Source organism: Pteropus alecto, unplaced genomic scaffold (genome assembly GCF_000325575.1).
Source record: "Pteropus alecto unplaced genomic scaffold, ASM32557v1 scaffold213, whole genome shotgun sequence".
In the NCBI taxonomy this organism is placed as follows: domain Eukaryota; kingdom Metazoa; phylum Chordata; class Mammalia; order Chiroptera; family Pteropodidae; genus Pteropus; species Pteropus alecto.
Window position 1 is genome coordinate 5,725,622 of NW_006434829.1, and position 25,360 is coordinate 5,750,981.

Below are 25,360 nucleotides of genomic sequence, written 5' to 3' on the forward strand. Positions count from 1 at the left end.
AAAAAAAAAAAAAAGCTCTTGGGATCAAGATTTCATAATCCAGAGCAATCTTTTAGAGCAGAATTATGAAAAATAGGAGTTTATAATGAAAACATAAAGCCACATCCAATCATAACAAAGACTGTATAGTACATGTGTAACATTTCTTTTGATGAATAATGTGTTTCTAGTAGATGTACCATAACATACAATTTGTGTGAGACTTTTAAAATCCCTTTTACACACTGCAATTGTGAATTCAGTTTACTAACATTACTCGTTTTCTTCAATATTTAAACCAGTTTTGAAAATAGCCATTTTGGCTTTGAAAAACTCCATCCCATCATGAAAAGAACAATGAGAAGTGAAGGCCAATCTTCAAATCTTGATTCTCTTCAGAGTTGCTGGCAGATATGAGCTAGTGAACGACAGTAGTGGTTCTCAACAAAGATCTCAACGGGGTCTCAAAAAGACAGGCAAAAGGCTTACATCACCAGCCATTGAGATCAGTGGCAAAGAAACGTGGTCCTGCCAGCAGGATCAGCACACCCGGCAGGGAAGAATTTGGGATGATGGAAGAAAGGCAGGAGTTGACACCTAGGCGAGTCAGTCTGTATACTCAGCCACTATTGAAAGAAGGACGGTGATGTCATCTGGCTTTCCACCTAAAATGAAAATGAAAATTTTTATGTATCTTAAAAGGAAAAGTCAGTCAAGACTGTAAGACTAAATAATACTAGAAGACAAATGCTTGAAATTCAGGCAGGTCTGGTTTGTCAATATACTCTAGTAGAGAAAAAAAAAATTTTTTTTTGATAAAAGAGAAATAAAAAACGTAAGAAATTATGTGTAATTTAATTGAAGCTTAAAAAAAAATCTTCCCTGCTTCTTTACGACAAGAACACTGTTAAAATGGCCACCACACCCTCTGTTTATAGCAATTACAGTAAAGACAAAATCTGGTTAAGATAAATACTGCCTGATGAGAAAGTTATATGCGTCTACCCATAATCCTAATTTGGAAAAACATATCCACTATTTTGAATCTAGGAATAGTCTTGTACTCCAATCTGCCAAACAGCTATGGCATGTGCTTTTTCCTATTTTAATATTTCCTAGAGGGAAATGCTTTACACGTCCTAATATTATATCAGCAAGAAACTGATCGGCTCTACTAGTCCTGATATGCTAAACACCAACTTGTCCCCCAGCACTAAGACTGAGGTACTGGCCTGCTTCTGAAGTTATATATCACTCAGGAGAAGGACTCTTCAAGCAAGGACATAGCTTCCTTCTTCAAAACCTGCTGTGGCAATTTGGCAGGCAAATACTGTCAACGGTCCCACAAAGCCAGAGGAAGGAAGCAGCGAAATGTCAGGCCCACGAAGGGGCAGAACATTAAACTGCTGGGAATGTTCAGGCAGAGCTCGGTGGCCTTTTGGGCTCAGGTCCAAGCAGTGCAGTGATGACAGCAAAGGGCTTTAGGTTCCGCCTGCCTCTGTGGCCAATGAAGTCCAGTTCTGAAGGGCATCCTCTGTGGGGAAGGCATGATGACAGACACTTGCCCTTCCTGTGTTAAGGCCAGCTGACCTTGCTCAAAGCCACAGGGTCACAGCTTGGAGAGGACACCTCAACAGTCTCACCCAGTGTTCTAGTTTACCTCATCCCATAGCCCAAAATGTTCCCAAATTACTATGTCCCCAATTAGTCCCTATGACCTTCCTAAAGAGTGCTTACCTCTCACATTCAATCCGTTGTCACATGCAAACTGTGCGAAAGGTGACATATAATTTGGGTCATAGGCCAGCTCATGAGCTTGTTCAGCAATGCTTCTTGCAGTCTGTTGTATACTCTCATAATTTGAATTCTAAGATGAAGGAGAGTTATTTTTACCATCATGCCTTACATGGTTTCTGTATTCAAGGAAACTTCTTACAAATATTGCTTTTTAAGACAGTAACATTTGTCTAACCATAGTTCCCACCACTTAAGTTTTATTCCAGTTAGAGACATCAAACATTACACCATGACTAAAACCAATGAGACCAACAGGCAGCCTGCAAGAGTTGTCAATCAGAAAGTCTTTTGCTGTCAGCTCTGAAGTTTGGATTTTCACTTTTGCTTCCCCCCCGCCCCATCTGAAACTCTTAAGGTATTTTTTCTAAAATAAGATGAAATTGAAAAGGTGAATTTTGATGGTACTTTAGGACCTCAACAGTTTCCTTGCTTATAAATGCACCCCTGGGACAACCAGAGTTTACTCTCTAAGTAAAAGCTGCCAGTTACCCTACTGAAAATACCTTTATAATTTTATATCATGATGAAAGAGTCCTGCCTAGCTGTGTAATTTTGAGGCAAACCCTTACCTTAGCTGCTTCAACTTCATCTGTAAAATGGGGATGGGAAATAGGTCTATTTTAGCTCTAACATTCTATGATTTGGAATAGTTTCAATATAAATAGTAACAGGCCTGTGCTTCAATGTTACCTCCTTGAGAGGCCTTCCCTGACCAATCTTTCTAAAATAGCAGCTCTCCCTATTCTCTATCCCTTTACCCTGCTTTATTTTTCTTATTTACCAACATTATATCATATTCTTTCTTTGTATTATCTGCCTTCCTCAATCAGAATATAAGCTCCTGAGGCCAGTGAATGTGTCATTTCCGGCTACCACTCTGTCACCATGCTAATACATGTAAGTACCTGGCCTTGACTGAAACCCACAGAGGCCTGGTGCTAAGGATTTCATATACAGGGTCTTAGTTAACCCTCACCACAACCCTATAAAACAGGATCTTTTGTACCCCCATTTTTATAGGTGAGGAAAATATTTTTTAAAAAGTTTAGAAACTTACTCAAAGTTACACTGATTAGTAGTAAAAACATGACACGAGACTAACTTTTCCCAGAGTTAATATTTTTACAAAGCCAGGAGAATAAGGAAAGACTGATTTTCACTTCCTCCATTTTCTGTATGGGTCAAGTCTGAACTGTGTTCTTACTGGTGACAGCTCAGATCACACCAAGGCCCCTAGCTGCCTGCTGCCCAGCCTGCTGCCATGGCTGGCTCTGGTGGGACGACTTCCTATCTTTCCAGCCTCAAACCCTGCCGGGTTTGTTATGTGAATAAAAGAAGAAAGGACAACTAGGAGCCAATACTATTAAATACCATTAAAATATAATAAAAAATACAAACAAGAAATTTCCTCATCTGGACTTTTCCTACCTTTACCATTCCACTAAAGGCTTGGATGATAAGCCTCTTTTCCCCTCAAGTTCTCCAACTGTGAACATTTCCATTTACAATTGCTTAAAAGATTAGAACTAGTATTATTTTACTATATTCACAAAACAGTACCTTCTAAAACCACAAAGAGATAATGCAATTGAAACAAGAAAACTCAGCTGCCCAGAGAGGGCCACTGTTTCCAAGGGCCAACCTCTGAGTTAATTACCTTTAACTTTTTTAGTTCCTGAAGGATCATATAATCAGGCATGTTGTCAAAGAGTCCATCTGTTGCCGTCAGGATAATGTCTCCTAACTGGACATCAAAAGATGTGCTATCTGCAGCATCTGGGCTGTGACAACGACATGATAGGGGCAAAGTTAAGAGAGATCTTTAGAAATACCATTCAAAATTTCCAACAGGCTCTACGTTACAATGTAATGAGGCCTTAAGAAAATCTAATTTAAAATAACAGAGTTAATAATAAAAACTAGTCATTCTGAAATTCCTAACCTGGAAAAAAATTAAAAACTCTGATATATTTCAAAAGCTTAACTGAAACTTTCAAGTAAAATAGTTTGATAATTAGTCACATGTGGTGACTAATTAGAGGGAGGGTTCTTCTCTGAGTCAGATACTAACATGCCTCTAAAATCCTAGTGGAAACGAATATTTCCTAATTCTTTAGAGCCACATTCCATCCTCTCTTACTCATTTTCCACCCATCAATTTCCTTGCAGGCTTGAATCTGGCTCTCCGGAGGCTGTATTATAGTGGAATAACTAAGCACTATAGCGGAGAGCATGCAAATCCTATAAGAATTCATTCATGGGAAATACCTGCAATGGCATTTCTTAGTACTAGTAATTACTAGTATATTAATGATAATATTATGTTAGTGTTAATAAGCAATACTCTGGCATAGTAAGGACTGTGTGTCTCCCAGGCCTTATCAAGTGCTCATCATGCATAGGTATTTATTTATTAGTGTGCCTGGCACATAGGAAGTCTTCAATAAATATCTGTTGAATGAATGAATGAATGAAGAAACAAAATGGGGGGGAACAACTCTGTAATACATTGTTAATGAAGACAGGAAGGTACAGATTTGTATGTTTGTATGCGCACATGGGAGATCCACATATATAGATGCTTCTATATGCAGAGAATAAATCTGAAAAGATCCAAAGAAACAGGTAACAGTGGCTGCCTCTGAGGAGAGCATGTGTGGCTGGGGACAGGGATAGGAGGTAGGTTTCTCACTCCATCTTTTCGTATAAAACTTTTAAAAAGACAGAAGATTTTCTTCCTCTGACACCCGAGGAAAGCACACCTAAGAATGGGGGAAAATCTTAGGTGGGGAGAAGAGAAAACATCATATATTGAAAGAGTTAATGCTCCCCTCCACCTCAGAGGATGGTTCTAAGCCACTTCCAGAGGCGAGTCACTGCTTCTAGGCCTCAAAAGGGAGGAAAGGTGAGATCTGTCTTAACCTGTAATTAGGGAAAAAGAACCAGGAAAAAATTTACACACTGACCAGGAAGGGAGAGGCCAGAACCAAAGCACCCTGAGCTTGACAGAAAAACCCTAAAATCTGTGTAAGTGACATGTTATAAAATTTGTGAAGAGAAAACATATAAACACACAGCCCTCCCATGCCTGCTAGGGACTTACACAAAATGCATTGAGAAAATTGCTGGTTCCCCTTCTCTTGACCGAGGAAAGAAGTGGGACGTCTAAAAGTTCTGTGATGAGCTTTGGCAAGGAACAAACTAACTTTCACTTATACATTTTTACAATAAATATTTTGTAAAAACAGGTACTAAAGAAAAATCTATCAGGTTAAAATATTTTATAGATAAGATGGACTAATAATTAAAGGAGATAACATACAGCAGGGGAAAAAGACAGTGTAAAACTGGTGGAAATCAGGTTGATTTCTTCTGTGGAAGAATAAAAGAAACAATACGAGACACTTCACGTTTGCTTGGTCTTTGGAAGCTGGTCAGATTCTAGAAGTTGAGATTGACGAGCAGGCCGGCACTGAAGCTGTTTCATGCCGTGGTTCACTCCCCAGAGTGAGTGCTCTTTGCTATTCCGCCTGAGAGACTGACTACCACTGGACAGTTTGTCCTCCTCTCCAACACTCCCACCCGTGAGCTTGGTGTTCTGCCAGCTGCGACTGTGCCCATTTAGATTGAACATACTGTGCTGCTGGAAACTTTTGACTGCACTGAAACTCGAGCTGAAATCACATGCTAGCAAACTGTCTCTGGGCTCCAGGGGAAGCAACCTCCACCTTGCTGGCAGGCCAGGCCAAGCGCTGCCCTAACCAGACTGTACCGAAGATAGCATCTGAGACACGGCAGGGCTGCTCCAGCACTCAGAAGCCAAAATAAGAGGAATCAAAAAAAAATTAAAACACTGATCTTCAAAAACCGTTAGCTAGGCTTAGTATCTACCAAGGCCTTGGGGTTCCTCAACTCTCAACACTCTGATATGGCTAATATTAATGCGCATTACAGCCAACTGAAGAAGGGCCTATAATCAAATATTCTTCCAATTATGGTAATCTGCCTTAATCTGAAAGTTAAAAATGCTTCTCTCTCTCTAGGAGTCAACAATAGACTTAAATGGGCAATACTGAATACCTAATTATATAATATGCTCATTCCAGTTTAAAAGATGGCAGTAATAATCATTTAATCTTAGGATTTAAGATCTGGCTTCATAAGAGCAATTAAGCAGAGACAACAGGCACTTACTAGAATGCTAGAATGCTTCTATTTTTACAAAAGCTTCATTATCCATTTGACAACATTTATAAATCACCAAAAATGTTTATGTCAGGTCCTATAAGGTTGTTATAGGCAGTGAAATCTTAGACTTAGTCTTACTCTGTACCCTAACCTTAGAAAAGATAAACTGTAAAAGTTGATTCAAAAAAGTATCGATGGTCTTAGAAAGTTCTCTTGACAATTTAAAAATGAACTGAGAGAAGATGTCAGAAGAAAAAGAGACAAACACTTCAATAGCATTATCATAGAACATATCCAAAGACCACTTTTGACGATTCCATTTCCTGCAAGTTAATTTGGCTCTGACATGTTCTATAAGGACTGCAAGTTCAACCTGATGAATGTAATAGGAAGCCCTGAAAATTAGGAAGTTCATTCTGATATAAAAGCAGATGTCTGTTTGCACGCTTCCCTAGCAATGTATGCAAAATCTTGTACAGGCAATGACATACATAAAAAAATGACTAATTTCTCTTGCAAAATTTAATAAGTACAACCATATGTACCATGCGCTCTTGGTATGAAAAATGAATATTCTGTAAGCCTGAAATAGTATTTTCACAGTCTTGTCAAATTATTGGGCATTTATCAGAATTCAACTTGGCTGTAGTATCAAGTTCAAGCAAAATATCTTTCGAAGTGAAACTAAAAGGCTCCCCTGGTGAGAACATTCTCAATGTGCCTTATTCTCACTGCAGTTAATGGGGCTGGTAGGGAACCTATGGGTGAGCCATGTCCTGCTCACTCTTAATGGCAGAGAGGAGAGATTACCTGTCACTCAAGACGACTCCCTCCGCTTCGGGTGGTGCAATTGAGAGCTGGAATGGAGTGTTGAAGTAATGCTGCTGCTCATCTGATCGGTGCACAACTTCACCACCCCTGACAACCAGAAAGCCTGAATCGCCCAGGTTTGCTGTGTGCAAGCGGTGGCTAGTTCTGTCCAGCACCACGATGCAGGCAGTACTGCTACCTAGAAACAAAAATGACCTCCATTTATTTTCTTTTACTATACACATTTTAATCATATTATCCCAAAGAGCAACATGCCACAATTTGAACCTCCTTTGCTTAAAAAGGACCTTTCTTAGCTATGTTCCATATCTCCAAGAAATGTCAATAGTAACATGATCAGGGTACAAATGGTGGGGAAAGAAAAAGGGATTTAGGTTATATATAGTAAGGAGGTCGCTGATGATCAGAATTCTTCCACTTGCAGAGATAAACAATAAAAATGACTGGTATTTAACCACATTATTGTTTCAATAGTGCTATTAATCTATGCCAAATGCTCAAAAGCATCTTGTTGAGATATACAGTTTTAATACTTAAATGTCAGAATGAGAATGTTACGTTTTCCTGACATTTCTCATTAGTCACTAGCAAGAAGCCTTCTCCACAAAATTCACTAACATTTAAGACAAGGCACATACAACAAATTTTAACCAGATTTTCACATGTTGAGGTCATGATATCGGAGACTGACTCACTATATAGTAACAAGACCAGTTTTCCCAGGTAGCTTTGTGTGTTCAGATGGAAGAGACCACATTCCAAGAAGAGAGCAAGAAGTTCCAAGCAGAGAGCAAAAAGCTTCCATGTAACCTTTGCAGCGCACAGCTTGAATGACCTTCTCTGAAGTGAAAGGCTGTTAGTACACTAGTAAGATCACTTTCGACTACTAAAATTTTAACCTGTATCTACAGAAAAATGGCAAAATAGAAAAATAAGCAGTTCGCCAAGAAATATGAATGATCACTGCACTACTAACCACTTTGCCTATTAGCTTAACAAAAATCAAAAGAAGATAATGCATGGTGTTGTCAAGAGTGTAGCAAACATGGTCACTCTCATTCCATGGTGATGAGAGAGTAAAACTAAACAACCTTTCTAAAGGGCAATACAGCCCTGGAAAATGTGCATATCCTAGCAATTCCACTGGTGAGAATTTATTCTAAGAAAATAATTAGAGATGCAAATAAAACTTAAGTACAAAAAACATTGTTTAAGATCAGGAAGAACTGGAAACAAACTCAACATCTAAAATTAAGGAATTGGTTAAATAAATTACAGTACATCCATACAATGGCAGGCTATACACGTTCACATAATACTCTGTTGTCAGCCTGCCTGCGTCTGAACACTGGCCCTGTCACCTACTGTGTGACCTGGGCAAATTACTTAACCTCTCTGTGCCACATCTATAAAAATAGGAATAATATTAACTACCTTACACAGTTGTTTGTGAGGATAACATTAATTAAATTATGGCAAACACTTATGACACATAAGGGTTACCTTTTTAAAATTTTTTTATTTTATTATTAGTTTCAATTACATAGTACAGTGGTTAGTCATTTATACAGTTATAAAACGATTCCCCTAATCGCTCTTTCTCTCCTTAGGCTCTCCGCCTAGCCATTGCACTACTGCTGACTGTATTCCCTATGCCATGCTCCCCATCCCCGTGACCATCTATCAACTACTAATTTGTACTTCTTTACCCTTCACTCCTTTCTCCCAACCTCCCAATCCCCCTCCCCTCTGGTCATCACCAGAACAAATATAGAAGAGTTAGCTTTTTGATAGTCACTAAAATTGTGTTAGAGAAATAGATTTGAAAAGGAAAGATAAGTGAAATAAGTAGATTATAAGTTAGTATTAAAATTTCTTTAAAAAAAAAGTAATACCAAACTTAACTGTATGTCAAAAAGTGAAATTTATTAAAATTTTTTAAAAAAGCGATAGTAGGCAAAGGCTCAACTGTTACAATGACAGTTAAAAAGCAAAATGAAACAAAATAAATAGGCTGTGGAACTAGCTGTGCTAAATCCCAGTGCTCCATCATTTTCTAGCTCTGTGACTGTCAGCAAGTCACTTATTCTCTCTAGACCTGTTTCTTCCTAACAAAATGGTGAATAAAAGTACATTCCAGCCTTCCTCATGGGGCTGTTTGTAAGCACACAACAAATTCAATTCATGTTACCATTATTCTATGCACAAACATACATAGAAAAATATCAGGGAGTATAACCACTAAAACAGTAGTAGTTTTCTTAGTGGGATTATGGGTAATTTAATTTTTGTTATTTTTCTCTAAGTGTTTAAAATATATAACTTAATACTTAAAAACTCTTAAGCATTTATCTTACTGTAATGTTAAGAAATGCCATTTCCTTGTTATTTACAGTGTGTTCATGGGTACTAACCTGACACTAATGTTAAGCTATCTATCTAGTCCCTATCCATTAAACATCAAAGAAAAACACAGGTACTGTAACTAACTGGAAGTTCTGTCAGATAACCTATTCCACAGTTAATCTTAGAGCTAAGATCAACAATTACCTTTCCTTCCTAACTCAATGCACAGAAATTCCAATCATTTATCATTAATAGGATCATCACACAAAAGATTTGAAAGCTGATGGGATTAATCCGAAAATGAAAGATGACAGATGAGTAAGACAGCCTTGAAATTTTTGCTGCAGTAAGGATTCCTGTTAATTCATTATTACTCAGTGACAAACCCAGTGTTACTCTTGTGGCAGTAACCTGCTGACTTAGAACACAAACTTTAATATGCAAAGCAGAACCAACAAAGGCAAGCCTAGCCTTATAGAACCATCTGGGCTTAGAATGTATAGTCCTCTGCCTCTTCAAATTACTATAGTCTAATACCAGGAGAAGACCTCATCATTCTTAGGTGTTTGGAGAGGAACAAGCAGGCAAAGAAGAAAAGAAGTAAACTGAGAACAGCATTGGATGTTCGGATGACTGACTAGTTCATACAGGCACCCAAGCAAATCCCTCATGCTAAAATGGAAATATTTTTATCACCTAGCCCCTTAATTTTGTAAGCTACTACTAAGCTTTTTGTGTAGCAAACAGAGAAATAAATAACCTTATTAGGGCTCTTCAAATTCTTAAGATGTGTTGGCTTTATAAGCTCTAAATCCACTTAAGAGTTTCTGGGGAAATACATGTCAACAATTAGCCTATGATGCCAAACCACATCTAAAGGCAGCTAAAAATTCTCAAGAAATAAGTGGTTACTGCTGTTAGTTCGCTCTTTATACTGAAAGTGTTATAGGCTTTTTAGCAACTGCTGGATTAAAAAAAAAGGATTACCTTATTTTGTAAAATTATCATTATTTGAAATTATCTGAGGTTCAATAAAACTCAGCAGATGCCTGCCAAAATATGCTTATTTAGTTATACTTTTGTGATATGTACATTAGGTGAGAGAGAAGTATATACATGTCAAACATGGTAAGAAGGATTATTTCAATATATCATTCAGGAGAAAAAATTATAATTTTCAATGTAAAACAACTTTTAATATGTCCTTAAATTTATTTTATTAAGATCTCTGAGTTACATGAGGATAATTAGGAAGGGAGGTAGGGATAAGGAAGAAACAGCAAAAAGAAAGCTTTCAAAGTGCAAAATCAAGATAGTTGCTGTTCTGTAACTGGTTATTCCAAGTCGCAGTAAAAGCACGGGGAGTGTTAGCAGAAGATTCATGGGAACATGCAGGAGTCAGGGCCCTGGAATCTACATGTCTACAGGTTCTGTTAGATGTTAGACTATTGGATCTTTTTCTGCAATGTCCTCTTTTCCCTCAACAAGTTTCTCAGAACTGCATGAAGCTTTAAGTCATTCCTTTTCACAAAAAAGTCTCTCCATTTAACATGTGCAGCAAGGGGGTCAGAGGTTAAGTGGTTTGCCCAAAGTCATATGGCAAGTTGACAGTGGTGTTACAATCTAGGATGTTTCACTGTGCCAGGCAAGCTTCAGACTGCATGTCCAAAATAGCAGATTAAGACGAAATGGTGTATTGAAACCTCGAGACAAGATTTCTCTTTAGTTAAAAAGAAAACGAGCTGATTAATTACAGCACGGAGAAGATAGAAGACGGAGCGTGATGAAAAGAACCCCTTCTTACAAAGAGTTTAAATTGAAGGCAAAATTCTACAATGTGGAGCTCTCCAGTAACACTGAACAGAGACCGATTTTAAATGTGGATGGTGACTGGGAGAGAGGCCTTCTAGTAACCAGAAAGATTCTGGCAATTAGCAAAAACTTAATATCTTTTCTGAAAGTCTGCTTAGAAGGCTGGGTAAGTTGTTGAGTAAGTTCCCAGGAAACCAGATAAACACTAGGTATTTGTACATTTTCTAATAAAAGATTAATAGGGAGCTATTTTGTGCCATGCTATTTTACTAGTTCATCAGCTAACTGCTAGTAGTCTGGAGTGCCTATCTGCAATCTGAAGCCCCCACAGGTAATCAGCTGAATTTTACTTGCCAGACCCCATCCCTTTCTTCCTCCCTTGGAATGGAAAAGAATCACTATCTGGAATTATACAACCATTTGCTTTTCTTTCTTCTTTTATCATATTTTAGAATCCCTAAACAATAGGGTTTTACTTTTTTTCTTTTTCTGAACTTGAAATATATGGAACTAGACTTAAGTGGTATTCTGCAATATCCTCTTTTCCTTCAACATGCAGCTGACTATTACATGAAGCTTTAAATAATTTCTTTTCAAAATGCATTTTTCTACAATAGCAACTTTTAGGTTCTAGCTCCCAGTTTTCTGCAAACAATGCTACTATGAACATTCTTGTAACTACTCTTGATACACAGATAAGTATAGGCCTAGAAGCAGAACTGCTGGGGCATGCTATCTGCTCATGTTTAATTCATTCTGTAATTCCAAACTGTTTCCAAAGTGGCTGTACCTATTTACAGTTCCTCCAAGCAGTAGTATTTTGGTTAGCCCACAGCTTCTCTATCACACTCTAACAGGAAGAGCCTCAGGAAAAAAAAAGCTAGGGAGGTAAGTGATTTTCTTGGTTTTGTTGTCAACTATCTCCTGGGCTTCTTTAGAGAGGAAAACACATAGGATATCTACTTACCAAGCAAAGGTACTTTATTTTGCAGCAACTCACAGTAGCTTGTGGTGAGGATTCCAATGGGATTACTCGGGACAAACCGTCCTTCTTTTACCAATCGTTCGCATGTCCGCATTAAAGTCCCTGAGAACTGAGACGGATCAACTCCATAGTCTCTCCATCCTCCTACACCATCTGCAACTCCTAAAAAAAAAAATTTACATTTGAAGGATGTTTTTACCAACTTCTCAGGAATTCCTGTCTCTTCTTGACAGTTAATTTTACTACATACTAGTACACATATTTACTCTGAAATTTAGAATAAAAAGTGCTCAAGTTTAATATGTTCTATACTAATACTCCTAAGCCATATTCTCTTAGAATTTGATCTTTCATATTGATGAATAAACATGTGAGCTACCACAGGGTGGCATTGCCTACCAGCCAATAGTTAAATTTTAGTAGATTATTGTCTTTGTATAGAATATTTGTGTTATTAATCTTTATTGTATTTTATAAAAATGAAAAATGATCCTTTTAAAAAAAAGTGCTGATGCTAGAGATGACAACTAAGCCAGAGCCGGCAATTATTGAGAATACTAAAAGCAGCAAACTTTTAACTTCAAGTATTAGTAACTGTAAAATAAAGAACAAAATTTAGAATACATCCCATTCCCCTTTCCTCTTCCCTCATAGACAACCACTATCCTGTACAAGGAGGGCTATGCTTTCCGATACAACAGCCACTACCACATGTGGCTACTGAGCCCTTGAAGTAAGGCTGATTCAAACTGAGATGTGCTCTAAGTATAAAATACACACTGGATTTTGAAAAATTGGTATAAAAAAGGTAAAATATTAATTTTTATATATTTCTTACATGTTAAAATATTTTGGATATAATGTGCTCAATACATTAAAATTAATTTTACCTGTTTCTTATTTTTAATTAATGTGAATATTAGGAAGTTTAAAATAACATGTATGGCTCACATCATGTTTCTCTTGGACAGCACTAGTATAGAAATTTCCATGGGTCCACAGAGCTGTTGTTGAGTTCTAAGACTCCTTTATCAAGAGGAAACCAGTGTTCAAGAAAGTCAATAAGACAGCAAAGTCAACATCATACCGTCTCCTATTCAACCCCTTTACAAAACACCAAGCTAGTTGTTCAACATTAACATCAATTTCTGTCTACAAAGAGGAAAAAAAAATGTCAGATATGTACATTATTAAGGTTTTTAAAGACCACATATGTCTTTCTGGAAGGATCTATAAGAAATATTAATAGTAGCTGCTTTGGAAATAAGGAACTAAAAGCAACCAGTGAATAAATTGGAGAGTTTGGCTTTTTACTTCATACTGCTCTGTACTGTCTGAATTTTATTTTATAAGGAACGTGTATTGATTTTATAATAAAAGTATTAGTAATTTTATAATTTTTAAGGCTTTCTGAGCATGAAACATCCTTCCCACATACACATTTACATCTTTTGTACATTCAACTTTCACAGACATTTTAAACATTACTTGGTACAAAAATAGGAGAGTGCCTATAAGTGCATCCCTGAAAAACTGGCTTAATGTGAAACAGATACATGAAACTATTTTTCTGATGATGGCATTCAGAAATAAAACACATCCTGAAAATATAAGAGGAAAAGAACTGGAAGACAGTAAAGAGGGTGACAAAAAAATTATCACTATTGGGGCAGCAACTTTCTCCACATTCTGTGACCAACCAATAAGCAAAATTTCACTTTAGAGCGCAATTCCGTGTTAGCTGATTTTATAGGATATCTGGGATTTGTTTCAAAGTAACAGGCATGGGGGTTGGGGGGAGAAGTGACAGAAGAGTAGATGAAATACGATTGGCCATGAATGAATAATTGAAGTGGAAAGAGGTACACTTATCTCTCTACTTTGATATATATTTGAAATGTTCCATTATACAAAGTTTAAGTAATAATGATAATAATAAAAAAGAAAAAAGATCTTTGTCTGCTGTGGAGAAAGGATGAGTCCGGAGTCTGTCTCAGCTCAGCCGTGAAGGTGGCAGTGCAGTCAGAGTGCAGGGATTTGGGCTCCAGTGACACAAAAGGCCTTACAGGTGAACTGGATGGGAGCAGGAGGCAGTTGTGGAGGGAGAAAGAGAAGTACTGAGGATGACTGAGGTCTGTCCTCTCAGGAAGAAGTATCGTTTTTTCCCTGTGTTTTTCAAGCAGTCATGAGGATATCTGGAAATTCTTAAAAGAATTTAAGATAATTTACTTAATAGGAACTTCTTTTGAGGAATTCTTATTTTACTGGAGGTAAGATTTTACCATGATTTAAAATGCAATGACTTGTGTTAAAACACAGAATGCAATTACAATCCTTGCAACTCGATCTGATGAATCATTCATTCTTTTCAAATTACTGCCTGCTCGAGGAAATAATTTCTTCTTAACCAGTCTCTGATCAAAACAAACTGGTTTCATCTACAAATGCCCTTTACAAGAAAACCACTAAAATCTGAGATAATGTTGAGAGCTGATCCTGGCACTCACTAAATAATCTGTCAGCAGGTTAGAGTCTGACCTGACATAGCCCTTCAACATTAATCAGATTTCTCCCAGAATAGAGTGCAACCTTCAGGCACCTGTTTGCTTTTATATGGGAAAAAGACCTCAGACGAAACTCCACTGGCTCAATTTCTTTAGGGGAAAAAGAGATTTAAAAAGCATATAAAAACTTTTCAATAAAGCTGTGAAAAAAAGCCTTAGTTACTTACAAAGAACAAGTTATATAATATGAAGAGTTGTATTTGGGATTAGAATCAGGCTAAAACCAGAATAATCTACCAAACGTACATTTGAAACCTAGTTTAATTCATATCAGGCAGTTATTTCTTCAAGTAAATGAATACTTCCTCTCTTGCACAGGCAAAAGCTTCAATCTACAAAAATAGAGAACACCTTTTAAATAGTGGAATTAATCCAGATATAAGAGGAAATAGAGGGATATTTCATTTAGAGGTAAAGAAAAAAAACTGTTAAAGGAGAGATTACTTAAGATACCAAAGATATCAAGCGGCAAACGTTAAGAATATCCCTACGAGCAAATGGAGGCCAAAGAGAACAGCAGGTAACAGAGGGCTGAGGAAGATAAGTCCTGCCTCTGAAAAGTTCACCTTCTAGTGGGCAGCTAGACTACTCACTCACATAGGAACTAGACAAATGGCTCCCATAAATACTGCTGAGAAGGGTCAAAAGCACGTGGTTAATGCTTTGGGGGCACTTTGAGAATGGGGCAAGCCTTCACTAAGGAAGTGGTATTCAGATTAGGTCCTAGAAGGTAAATTAGATTTCGAGAGACAGGAGAGAGTAATGAAAGGAAAAGAATAGCAGACACATTAGTGTAGCTGGAGCTTGGGTGAGTGGAGAGAAGTTGAAGTAGGCAGGCAGGAACTGCAGTTCTGGAAGGCCCAGAATTACTGACCGAGAACCTTAAGCTTTATGCTACAGACCTGCGCTGTTCAACATGGAAGCCACTAGCCATATGCGACTATTGAATTCGAACTGTGGTTAGTTTGGACTGAGATGGGCTGCTAAATGTAAAATACACTCTGGATTCCAAAAATATAGTACCAAAAAAAAGGTAAAATATCTTAGTAATAATTTTATACTGAACATGTTTAAATAGTTTAGATATATTGGGTTAAGTATACTAATTGAAACTTATGGCATGTTTAATTTTACTTTTTTAAGTGTAGCTACTAGAAAATTTAAGATTAAATATGTAGTTTACAGTACGTTTCTACTGGGCAGCACTGCTATGGACAATAAAAAAAAAGTCAACAAGGTTTCTGGATAGAAGTGATATAATTCAATCTAAATTTTAGAAAAATAATCCTGACAGCAGTGAGTGGAGAGAAAGAGTTGGGAGGTTAAGCAGTCAGGAGTCAGCTGCAAGATTTTAGGTTAGAGGTATTAAGAAAGGTAAACAGACAATCACTGGAAATACAAAGGAATAAATACAGATAGACACCTGGGCTCTATTATCAATAGGTTTTATATCAATAGGCTTCTAAATTTCAGGAGTGAGTATTGATTAGATGACTCCCCAGTTGAGAAGAGGGTGAAAATGCCTTCTGTCTCCAGTATGCTGAGTTTCAGGTGGCAGCAGGGCTTTTTTGAGAAAATGTTCTGTATGAAGTCAGGAATTATCAGTCTGCAGTTGGAAAGGCAATAAGAGCCAGATTTTGACAAAGATCAAAATTGGATGAGATGTTCAGGGAGATTAGAGAGAGTAATAAGTTCAAGGAGTTAAGGAGAGATCTTATCTTAGGAATGAGTATTCCTGGCCAAATAGCACCTTTGTGAACCGCTACTAACTCTAGGAATCAAATTATAATCATGGATATGATAACTGATTAAGTTTAAGGAAAAGACAAGTAATCCAGTTTGTCAGAATATTTCTTTAGAGGTGAAGAGGAGGTGCAGCTCACAGGGTGGCCTGAGTTAATAACTGGAAAGGCTTTGAATGCCAAGATAGAGTTAGCACTGAATATAGAAGCTAGTTCCTTTAATTCATTGTAATCATCTTATGTCTCCATTAATAACAGTCTGTCAGCACAATGTCTAGCTTAAGTGTTTCCTTTGACCCAAAATCCAATTAAAACCATTATTAGGTTAAGATAATGGTTACATATCTGAAATAGCTGAGCAAAAGGCTGAGAGGAGACAATAGGGCAAAGAATATTCCTTTAGTTGTACCATTTATGTGAAAATGTCAGTTTTATAAAGTAGGAAATAATCAACTAGAAAATACTTGATTTTTATATACTATTTTAAGTTTTCCAGACTGTTTTTCTAAAGCGAAGTTAAGAGAGAACTCCAGTGTGTCTCCCATCATTTAAATATATCTTTTTATGTGAAGAACATTTTTAAATGGTTTTTAAATTATTTTTTAAAATTATAGATGACAAGAAAATTCTTAAACTGCCAACTTTCATTTTTCTAATTATTTTTTTCTTTGCCATAGTTATAACTATATAAAAACAAAATTTTGCTGTACTTTAAAAAAAAAATCACTTAGTTTTTATTAAACTCTGAATTTTACTTAATAGCTTCATTCTAAGCCAGAAGTTCAAGGAAAAAGGTTTGGTAAGTAAGCTGAAATTACAGAAGCTTAAAAATCCTACCTTTCCAACTGTACATGGCCACCTGTGTAGTTGCAAAGGCTCTCCTTAAAAAACACTTTGAATTAAGCCAACATCAGCCTGATGTTGTCCAGCACTGTCCCCCATTATCAGCGATCAGTATGAGGTTGCCATTCTTAAATCTTTCCTACTACAGTGATCTTCAGATTCACATGCAGTTAGTTACAAAGCAAACATTTTGCAGAAGAAAGTGATGACCAAAGAATACTCAAATTCAATTTTAATATAAGCATCAGTGAATAAAAATTTGACAATTTTATTTTATCCAAAAATAGGCTCTGGCAGAATTTCAAATATTAAGTAGTACCCAAAGGTGACAGCTTTATTCCTTGCATCTTTGCTGACCTCGAGGCATTTTACATGGAGCCTCACCCTCTCACATCAAGCCTCACCCTCTCACAGAGCAAGAGGGTTCTACAGGGATTGTTTTTCCATCAGTGTGAATCATCTTCTCTCTACTAAGATAGGTACTTGATAGTGAACTGAAATTCCAGAGGGGAAACTGAATAAGAATCTGGCTGGATCACAAGAGCTGAATAATAAAAGTAGCAGGAGACCCTCTGTACTCAGAGGGATAGGATATCTGTTTTTACACTTTCTGCAGTGAATGTTCATCTAATGAGGCAGCTGGTTAGGCAGTATTTATTGCAGTGCTATAGCTGGCTTCTTTTCAGATACCAAGGCTCTTCTTCAAATACTATAATCTAGTATTCTCAAAGCCAAACTTATTTGTCTAGAGAAATCACAACGTGAATTTTCTCTATAACTAGAGAAAAATAAGATCAGAGTATAAATTCAATTTCTATCAAATGGAACAGATCACACTTGTATCGACATTTCTGAAGCTTCAACTATTTGGGCATTAAAAACACTCCCCTGTGATTCAGGACTGTGAAATGTATCTTCGAATAATTATTCCAAAAGGAACAAAATGCAGGATTACTCAAAAAATATATTCAACAGTTGAGTTATTCAGAAAAGTACAATTTGCTTTGACTAACAGTCCTTTTGGTTTTCTAGAGGTGAAATTATATAAATTATGATGTTGTTACTGCCGTAACGAGCAAGTGATATATTCCCTTTGCAAGGAGTTTCCCCAAAGCAACCACTCTGCGTTAATCACAATAAAACCCACATCTTCTTCTCTAGAGACCAAGTCTACGCCAAGAACTCAAGATCTCTAGGTGGAACAGCTAATGCAAAAGCTGAAGCAATGAAGCTGAAAGAATGGAAAGGAAAAAGGATTCAATCTGACAAAATGTGTGAAAATGCAACCTATACGCAAAAGCCAAACTCTGCTAAAGAAATGGACTGTCCAGGACAGTTAACAAAAATAAAAAATGGACTCAAAGCAGGAATAAACAATCCATTTTATGTTTTAGAATGCCAAACAAAATAACTATTCTTTTCTAGCTTAGTAAACATGAAGTTATTTAATAATTAATCAAGTTAAAATGCATATGCATACATATACACACTCATATCTATCATCCAGAATACTTCATTAATTAGAGATGGTAATTTTCAGACTATTTTGGGCAGTTGCTTTGTCTTAAAAAGCAGTGAAAAATGCTGAAAAGAGGATTAGGAAATGACAGTGTGAAGGCAAAAAAATTCAAAGTCAATCTTTTAAAAATAAAAATGTTCTTCCTTAGTTTAGCTCTTCTGTTTAAATACCAAATACTTAACATGGAATGATGTGTTTTGGCTCAACTGTGGCTTGGGGATCTTGGGGATCTTATAGACTTGGGTATGAATCACTGCCTTTCCTGCCACACAAACTGCAGAAGGTGAAGTTACACAAAAAGGTCACTCCTTTCTGAGCTGCAACAGTATCTTCTTCAAATGCTAAATGCTGTTAGCAATGCCTTTAGGAGAGGAGGAGGCAACAGACAAATCATGGGGGCTGGGGGGGTGGTGATGCTTATGGTTAGCTATGAAGGTAGAAGCAGGGCCCTTAGTGTGTTACAGAATTAAAGACTTCTATAAAGCTGAGGCTTCTATTAGTTTCTAGATATTATAGGAAATGTTACATAACACCTAATAATTTAACATTTAAATAAGAAAGTAACAGCAATTAAAGTCCAGCTATCTGCTATCTGATGTGTACCTATTTCACATTATTTCACATACTGGCTCTTTAGACTAAGAGAAATTTTCTCTTTGTTTACAAGATTAGATCTAGAATTCTGGTCTTAAAGGTTAACTTAGTATTTATGACAATTAAGCTGTATGTCTTTGACCTAACCCCAAAGACAATACCATTTACCCTCTGTTTTCTTAACCCTTCTATAAAAATAAGAGCTGGCCTTTACTAAAATACCACCCTCTGGGAAAGGTTAAGAGTCACATGTAGCCCTAGCTCACTTTTTTTTTTTTTAATGAGGACATAATTCCTTTGAATAAGCCTGCCAAGTGGAGAACTGTCCCTTAATTTCTCAACACTAATTATATTTTCCCCAACCTATTGTTTAATTAAGTAATGATCTTTGAATGGTAAGAGAAATAATTTTTTCTTTTTATTTTCCACACTTTCGCATTTTTCAGTAATAAGTACATATCACCTTTATGGGAGGTTTGACAAAAACTCTTTATACAAATCCAATTAGAACTACATTTTATACTTACATTAGATATTAAAGCTATTCAATACATTTTACTGAACATTTTCTATGTGCAAGACATTGTGGTGAAAGGCAGCTAAAGAGATTTACATGTAAATCTTTTAAAAGATTTCCTGCCCACAGAAACTTAAAATCAAGTGGTAGTGATTGTGGTAAGGGAGGGAGGTTTAGAGAGGTTCAAAGATAAATGGCTATAATAAAATAAATATACACCAATAAAAACGAAAGCAAGATAGATCAGATTACATCTAGCTCAAAGAATCAGAAAAGTATTCGTGGAAAAGATAAGTGTCTGATAGGAGCCCTTAAGGATAAAAACATGAGTTGTGGGGGAGGAGGTTCAAGAGACAGGCATTTTGGATAGTTCCCTACAATTCTGACTAATATGGATAAAGTGAAAAGTGAGGTTAGAGCTCTAAGAGCAGAGAAATCTAACCTCCAGGTAAATGCCTTTTACACCCCTGCCAGGAACTCCTCACCAGCAATCAGCCCAAACAATGCGCCTGGCAGAAGTTAAGGCTTTTCAGAGGTCCCCAGAAGGAAAGTGCTGGCCTGAGGCCACTAAAGTCCTTGTGGCCCACTGACTAGTTCAACGAGGCTAGATGAGGCCTTCATTTGCTTTAATTAAGGGGCTTTGCTTCACTATTAGCCTAAGAATAGCTAATAACTAAGTAGAATTCATTCAGCAAAGATCGCCTCAGTAAAACAGTTTTAAATGGTCATTTCTGACATGAAAGACAATGTATACACACTGAGCAAGGGCCAACAGGCTTCGGAGTCAGATCTGGGTTCAAATTCTAGCTCCAGGATTAGGTGTCCTTGGGTAGCTCTCTAAGCATTAGTCTTTTCCACCCATAAATGGGAATAATATCATGGACATCACAGGCTGGTGTGAGGAACAAGAATAACGTATTAACAGTGCCTGCCACAGTGCTCAGCTTGCAGCCAATATGTAATAAAGTTATTCCTCTCTTTAAGAAAGACCAAATAATAGCATATATACCAGCCTAGCGTGCAGCAATCAGAGAAAAGTCTTGATCAGTATTTGTAGGCTGCAAGCTCTGCAAACACTGGTCTGTGGACACAACCAAAAGACAATTCCCACAGATAATGTATAAAAGATGAGTGGGCCATTCATCTTTTCTACTCACACATCTACCACCATTCAATATTCTATTAAACATTTAATAGTAACATTTTCAAGCACTAAGGAACATATATTTGTCTCCAAAAAATACACAAAGAAAAAACTTTAAGAAATGAATTAGTTTCCTTCTTCCAGAAGTGACTCTGAAGTAAACTTATTTAACAAGTATCTCTTAAGTGCCTGCTGCCTACTGTGTGCCACAGTTCTGACTTAGGAATTGGTCATGTCAAAGAGGAAATCTTATAACAACTAGTAATACATAAACGGGCCTAACCATTTCCTTAGGTCACTACAATAATCGCAGCACCTCTGTCATGACTTTCCTATCTTTCTTCCTCTCTATATTGTGGACCTCCCCGCTCCCCCTGCCCTTCAGAGCTGAGTCTCTTTCACACTGCTAATCATCATTTCATCCCCAGGCGCTGGCCTGGTTCCTGGCACCTGGCAAAACATTTCTCAATTTCTGTTGCACACTGAGATTACCTGTGGAACTCAAGCCCTACCTCCTGAGTCACCATGCCCAGAGTGAGCCTGGGCCTTCTCGCAAAGTACAAAAAACAAACCGCACAGGCAATTCTAATGAGTCCCACTGCCAGAGCAGTCAGGACTTAGTAAAGGCCAGCTGGATGCAAGCATTCCAAGGGCCAATGATTCTGCTTCTGAAATGCCTCTTGCACAGAGCAATTCCGTTTTCCCTTCCTAAATTTGACCCTTCTCTTGCATTTCCTAATCCGATTAATAGCAGTCCAACCCACCCACACTTGTAGGCTAGAAACCTTAAGGAAGCTTTCAGAAGCAAAAAATCAATTTCGATTCCACTTTCTCTTTCACCCTCCAGGTCCTGTTGATTCTATGTCTGCAATGTGTCTGAAGCCCAACTACCTTCCACTGCCCTAAAGACCTTTCTAACTTAGACTATTTCAGTAGCTTCCTAGCTGGTCTTTTGCCTTCTGTTCTCCCATTATACTCTCTATTATTTTTTTTTTTAGACAAGATTGCTATATCCATATTACTCTTCTAGTCAAATACCTTCCACGTATATAAACTTACTTGTATACGTAAAAACATTCTCTAGAAGGATACACAAGAAACTGATAACACTGGTTTCTCTTGGGAGAACTTTGCAGCTAGGAGACCAGGGTGAGAGGGAGACTTCACTGTGCACCCTTTGAATACCTTTTAAATTCTGTACCAATCTGAATGGGCTGCCTCTTCAAAACAACCAAGCCAACCCCAAAACAACAAAAGCAAAAACAACTATAGCTTCCTACCAAAAAAACAACCCTTTAACATGGCAATTGTGACCTTCAATCTAGTTTCGATCTAGTTTCTAACATCAATTCTCAGCTGACCTCCCATCCCACCCTACCAACCCAAACTACTCTCTAGCCATAAACACCTGTAGTTTGGGGAATCTTCTGCACCTCTGCTGATCCCTCAATCTGGAGAGCCTTACCATTCTTCTCACTTGCCTCAATTTACCCATCTCTTGAGGCTCCATGCTTCCACAACACCTAATGTATATCTATTCTTTTATGCTATTCCTATATGTGTCTTCCCCACCAACCTAAGAAACTTCTTTTGTTCATGGTCTTCTCCATAGCACCTGTCAGGGACTAACAGGAAACAACCACCAGTAAACAATGAATTCAGTCGACTGTACTGAAAAGTTAGAATACCAACACTCTGGTGTACTGGTAAACTATCATCTGAGAACTCCAAAAAGAGAATGACCCATCATTTCATCCTAGAGTTGCACAAAGTACTGTGCCTTGGGTTGAAGCTGGCTGGCTACAGGATGCTCCTCTTCACAGGCCATTAAAAGGCTTGATGAACATATTCACAACTACAGGGGATGATCTGGTGAGGGCCAGAAGGGAGGAGGGTTGGAGGGCTGGGAGAACAGGGTGAAGATTTAAAGAAGTACAAATTAGTAGTTGATAGATGGTCATGGGGATGGGGAATATGGCACAGGGAATGCAGTTGGCATTAATGTAATGGCTAGGTGTAGAGCCAGAGGAGAGAAAGAGCAATCAGGGGGATCATTTTATAAACTATATAAATGTCTGACCAACATACTGTATACTTGAAACTAAAAATAAAATTAAGGAAAAAAAAAAAGGCTTGATGGAAAGAGCCTTGAAAAGCAATCTGGGGATGACACCACTCCCAGATTTCTTTGCCACTAACTGCTGTAGGACACTGGCCAAATCACTTCTCTAAGCTTTAGTTTTCTTATCTGTGAAATAAGGGGCAGGAGGAGAAATTCTCTCCAGAGTTCTTTTTTCTAAGATTCTGTGATTCCAAGTCACACTGCCAGAAAAGAGAGCCTGTTTTAACCACCTGACTAAAATGTTGTAAGTTTTCCTCCTTTAAGCCTGTAACAAAACAACTATTTTTCTATTTCAAATTCTATTAAAAGTTATAGATTAGTATTAACTGACTTCAGTGAATTCAAATGATCTGTAATATATTCACAAAATACACTAACCTTGTTATCCAAAGACCACTGATTGTTCAGTAAAATCAAAGTTGCCACTGAAGAACCAAGAGAAGTGGATTTTTTCAAACAATGTGCATATAAGACATCCCTGGTTTAGACTTTCTCATTTCATAGAAACATGATGACCACATTACCAATTAGTGGTCAACCTAGAGGCCATCTACAGTTTTCTAGCTCTTACGCAAATAGCTCAAATCTATTTTCTTTCTTTGTTTTTTGTTTTTTTTTTTTTTTTTACAGTAGAAAAGAAAAGCTTTATTAGAAGGGAAAGTACACTCCTAGACGTAAAAGTGGGCCTGAGCAAGAGAAGCATGGCTCAAAAGACCTCAAATCTACTTTCTAATCTAAACACTGATGTGAAAACAGAAGCACTTTTTATTTGATTCATTCAGTATAGCTAACCTTTTCATCTACCTCAAATAACAGCAAAGATTAATTTCTGATAAGTCAAAAAAATTTGCTAGACAATAGCCTTGAAAGATCAGAATGATCGTCATAGTACAAAAAGAAAAAAATTTCCTTTTATTTCAAAATAGTCTTTTAATGAGTAAAAGAAAAATCAGTGCAGAAATGGTTTGGAATTGGCCTGAGTCAAAATAGTACTGGCTCTAACAAAAAGCACTCTTTGTAGTAAGTCACTTTTATAGTCTCTGGCAAAGTTTTTGCAGTCATTTTGTAGTCCTTGAGGTTCATACCAACAATTCAATCGATTCTAGAGCTATTCACCAGCTACAAACTTATTCCCCTCAAAAATGACTGTTTACAAATCTCGTGAATTTATAAATTATTAAATGTGACAGACTTAAGGTCAACAATAAACTTATCGATGAGACATACTGAACATTGCAACTACAAAAGTATAAATCAGCATAACCTTTCTGGAGGGACTTATGCTAATATTTACATCAGCGGCCTTGCAAATGTCCATAGCCTCTGACTCAGGAACTTGTCTTCAAGGAATTTATCCAAAGGAATATTTAGATGCAAAGATATTCACTCGTGTTACTTGTAACAGATAATTGGAAATAATCTAACTGAAAATAGAGGACTAAAGTATGGACTATAGATGCACTGATGTATGATGCAGTTAACCTTACTAGTATTTATATTATATAAAAATAACGTTACAGAGCAGAATACATATTAACCCAATTTTATTTAATAATGTGTATACATACAATTGTATATATGCAAAGGCTAGAGGAAACCACACTGACTAGAGTTATGAGTTACAAGTGTTTTATATAATGCTTTTCTGAACAGGTGTTACTTTCATATGCACAAAACGAAACCATTTATTTAAAAGCACCAGACCTGCAAGGAGGAAACTTAGGTTCAAGTCCCAGCCATGACACTAGCTGTACTGACCTTACTGATAAGTCAACTTTATAGATGAGGAAACAAGCACAGATGAAGTGAAGATCAGTTATTTCACAGTTAAAGGATCAACTAAGTTAAAACAAAACATGCAATAAAATTTAAAGTGCTATATAAAGCACTGGTAAGGCAAACTATATTTTGTGTCAGATACTGAATAAATCCTTAGGGGAAACAGAGTGAAGTACTTTCACTCTTTAAAGAAAAGCTTCCATCACCCCCCGCCCACCCAAAATCGTGTTTGGGATCTTATTCCAAAGAATTTAGCATCTTTTCTTTTCTAAAAATTTAAACTAAATTGGAAGAGCTGTGCCACATGCCAACTCAAGTTTAACTGAATAAGTGTGTGTTATCAGCCCAATGCTCTCGTGGTCAGCTTTTGCAAGAAGTCTTGATTTATGATGCAATTCTGTAAATTGTGTGAATTGTTTAATAATAGGAAACAAATGGTTTTAGATCTCAGAGAGATGGAAAACTATCAGATTTTAAAAATATTTAACAACTCTCAAACAAGATAGAACGCTAAATTTTCATTGCCAGCGACATAAAAGTCTCCAGGAAACCACTTCTTAAAATGAGCCAAAAGTTAAGACTAACTTTGAAAGGCAAA

The 25,360-nt window shown here is 37.0% G+C and overlaps 1 protein-coding gene across 1 annotated transcript in view; it reads right to left on the reverse strand.

Moving 5' to 3' along the window:
• Positions 1-109: 109 nt before the first annotated feature.
• PPTC7 (PTC7 protein phosphatase homolog) overlaps positions 110-25,360 on the reverse strand; it is a 31,241-nt gene continuing 5,990 nt past the window's right edge. The window contains exons 2-6 of the mRNA XM_006910028.3: positions 11,921-12,100; positions 6,775-6,973; positions 3,434-3,557; positions 1,717-1,846; positions 110-644 (exon numbers count right to left, since the gene is read on the reverse strand). Of these exons, the coding sequence (XP_006910090.1) occupies positions 586-644; positions 1,717-1,846; positions 3,434-3,557; positions 6,775-6,973; positions 11,921-12,100 (692 nt within the window). The 3' untranslated portion in view covers positions 110-585. The remainder of the gene's footprint in view (positions 645-1,716; positions 1,847-3,433; positions 3,558-6,774; positions 6,974-11,920; positions 12,101-25,360) is intronic.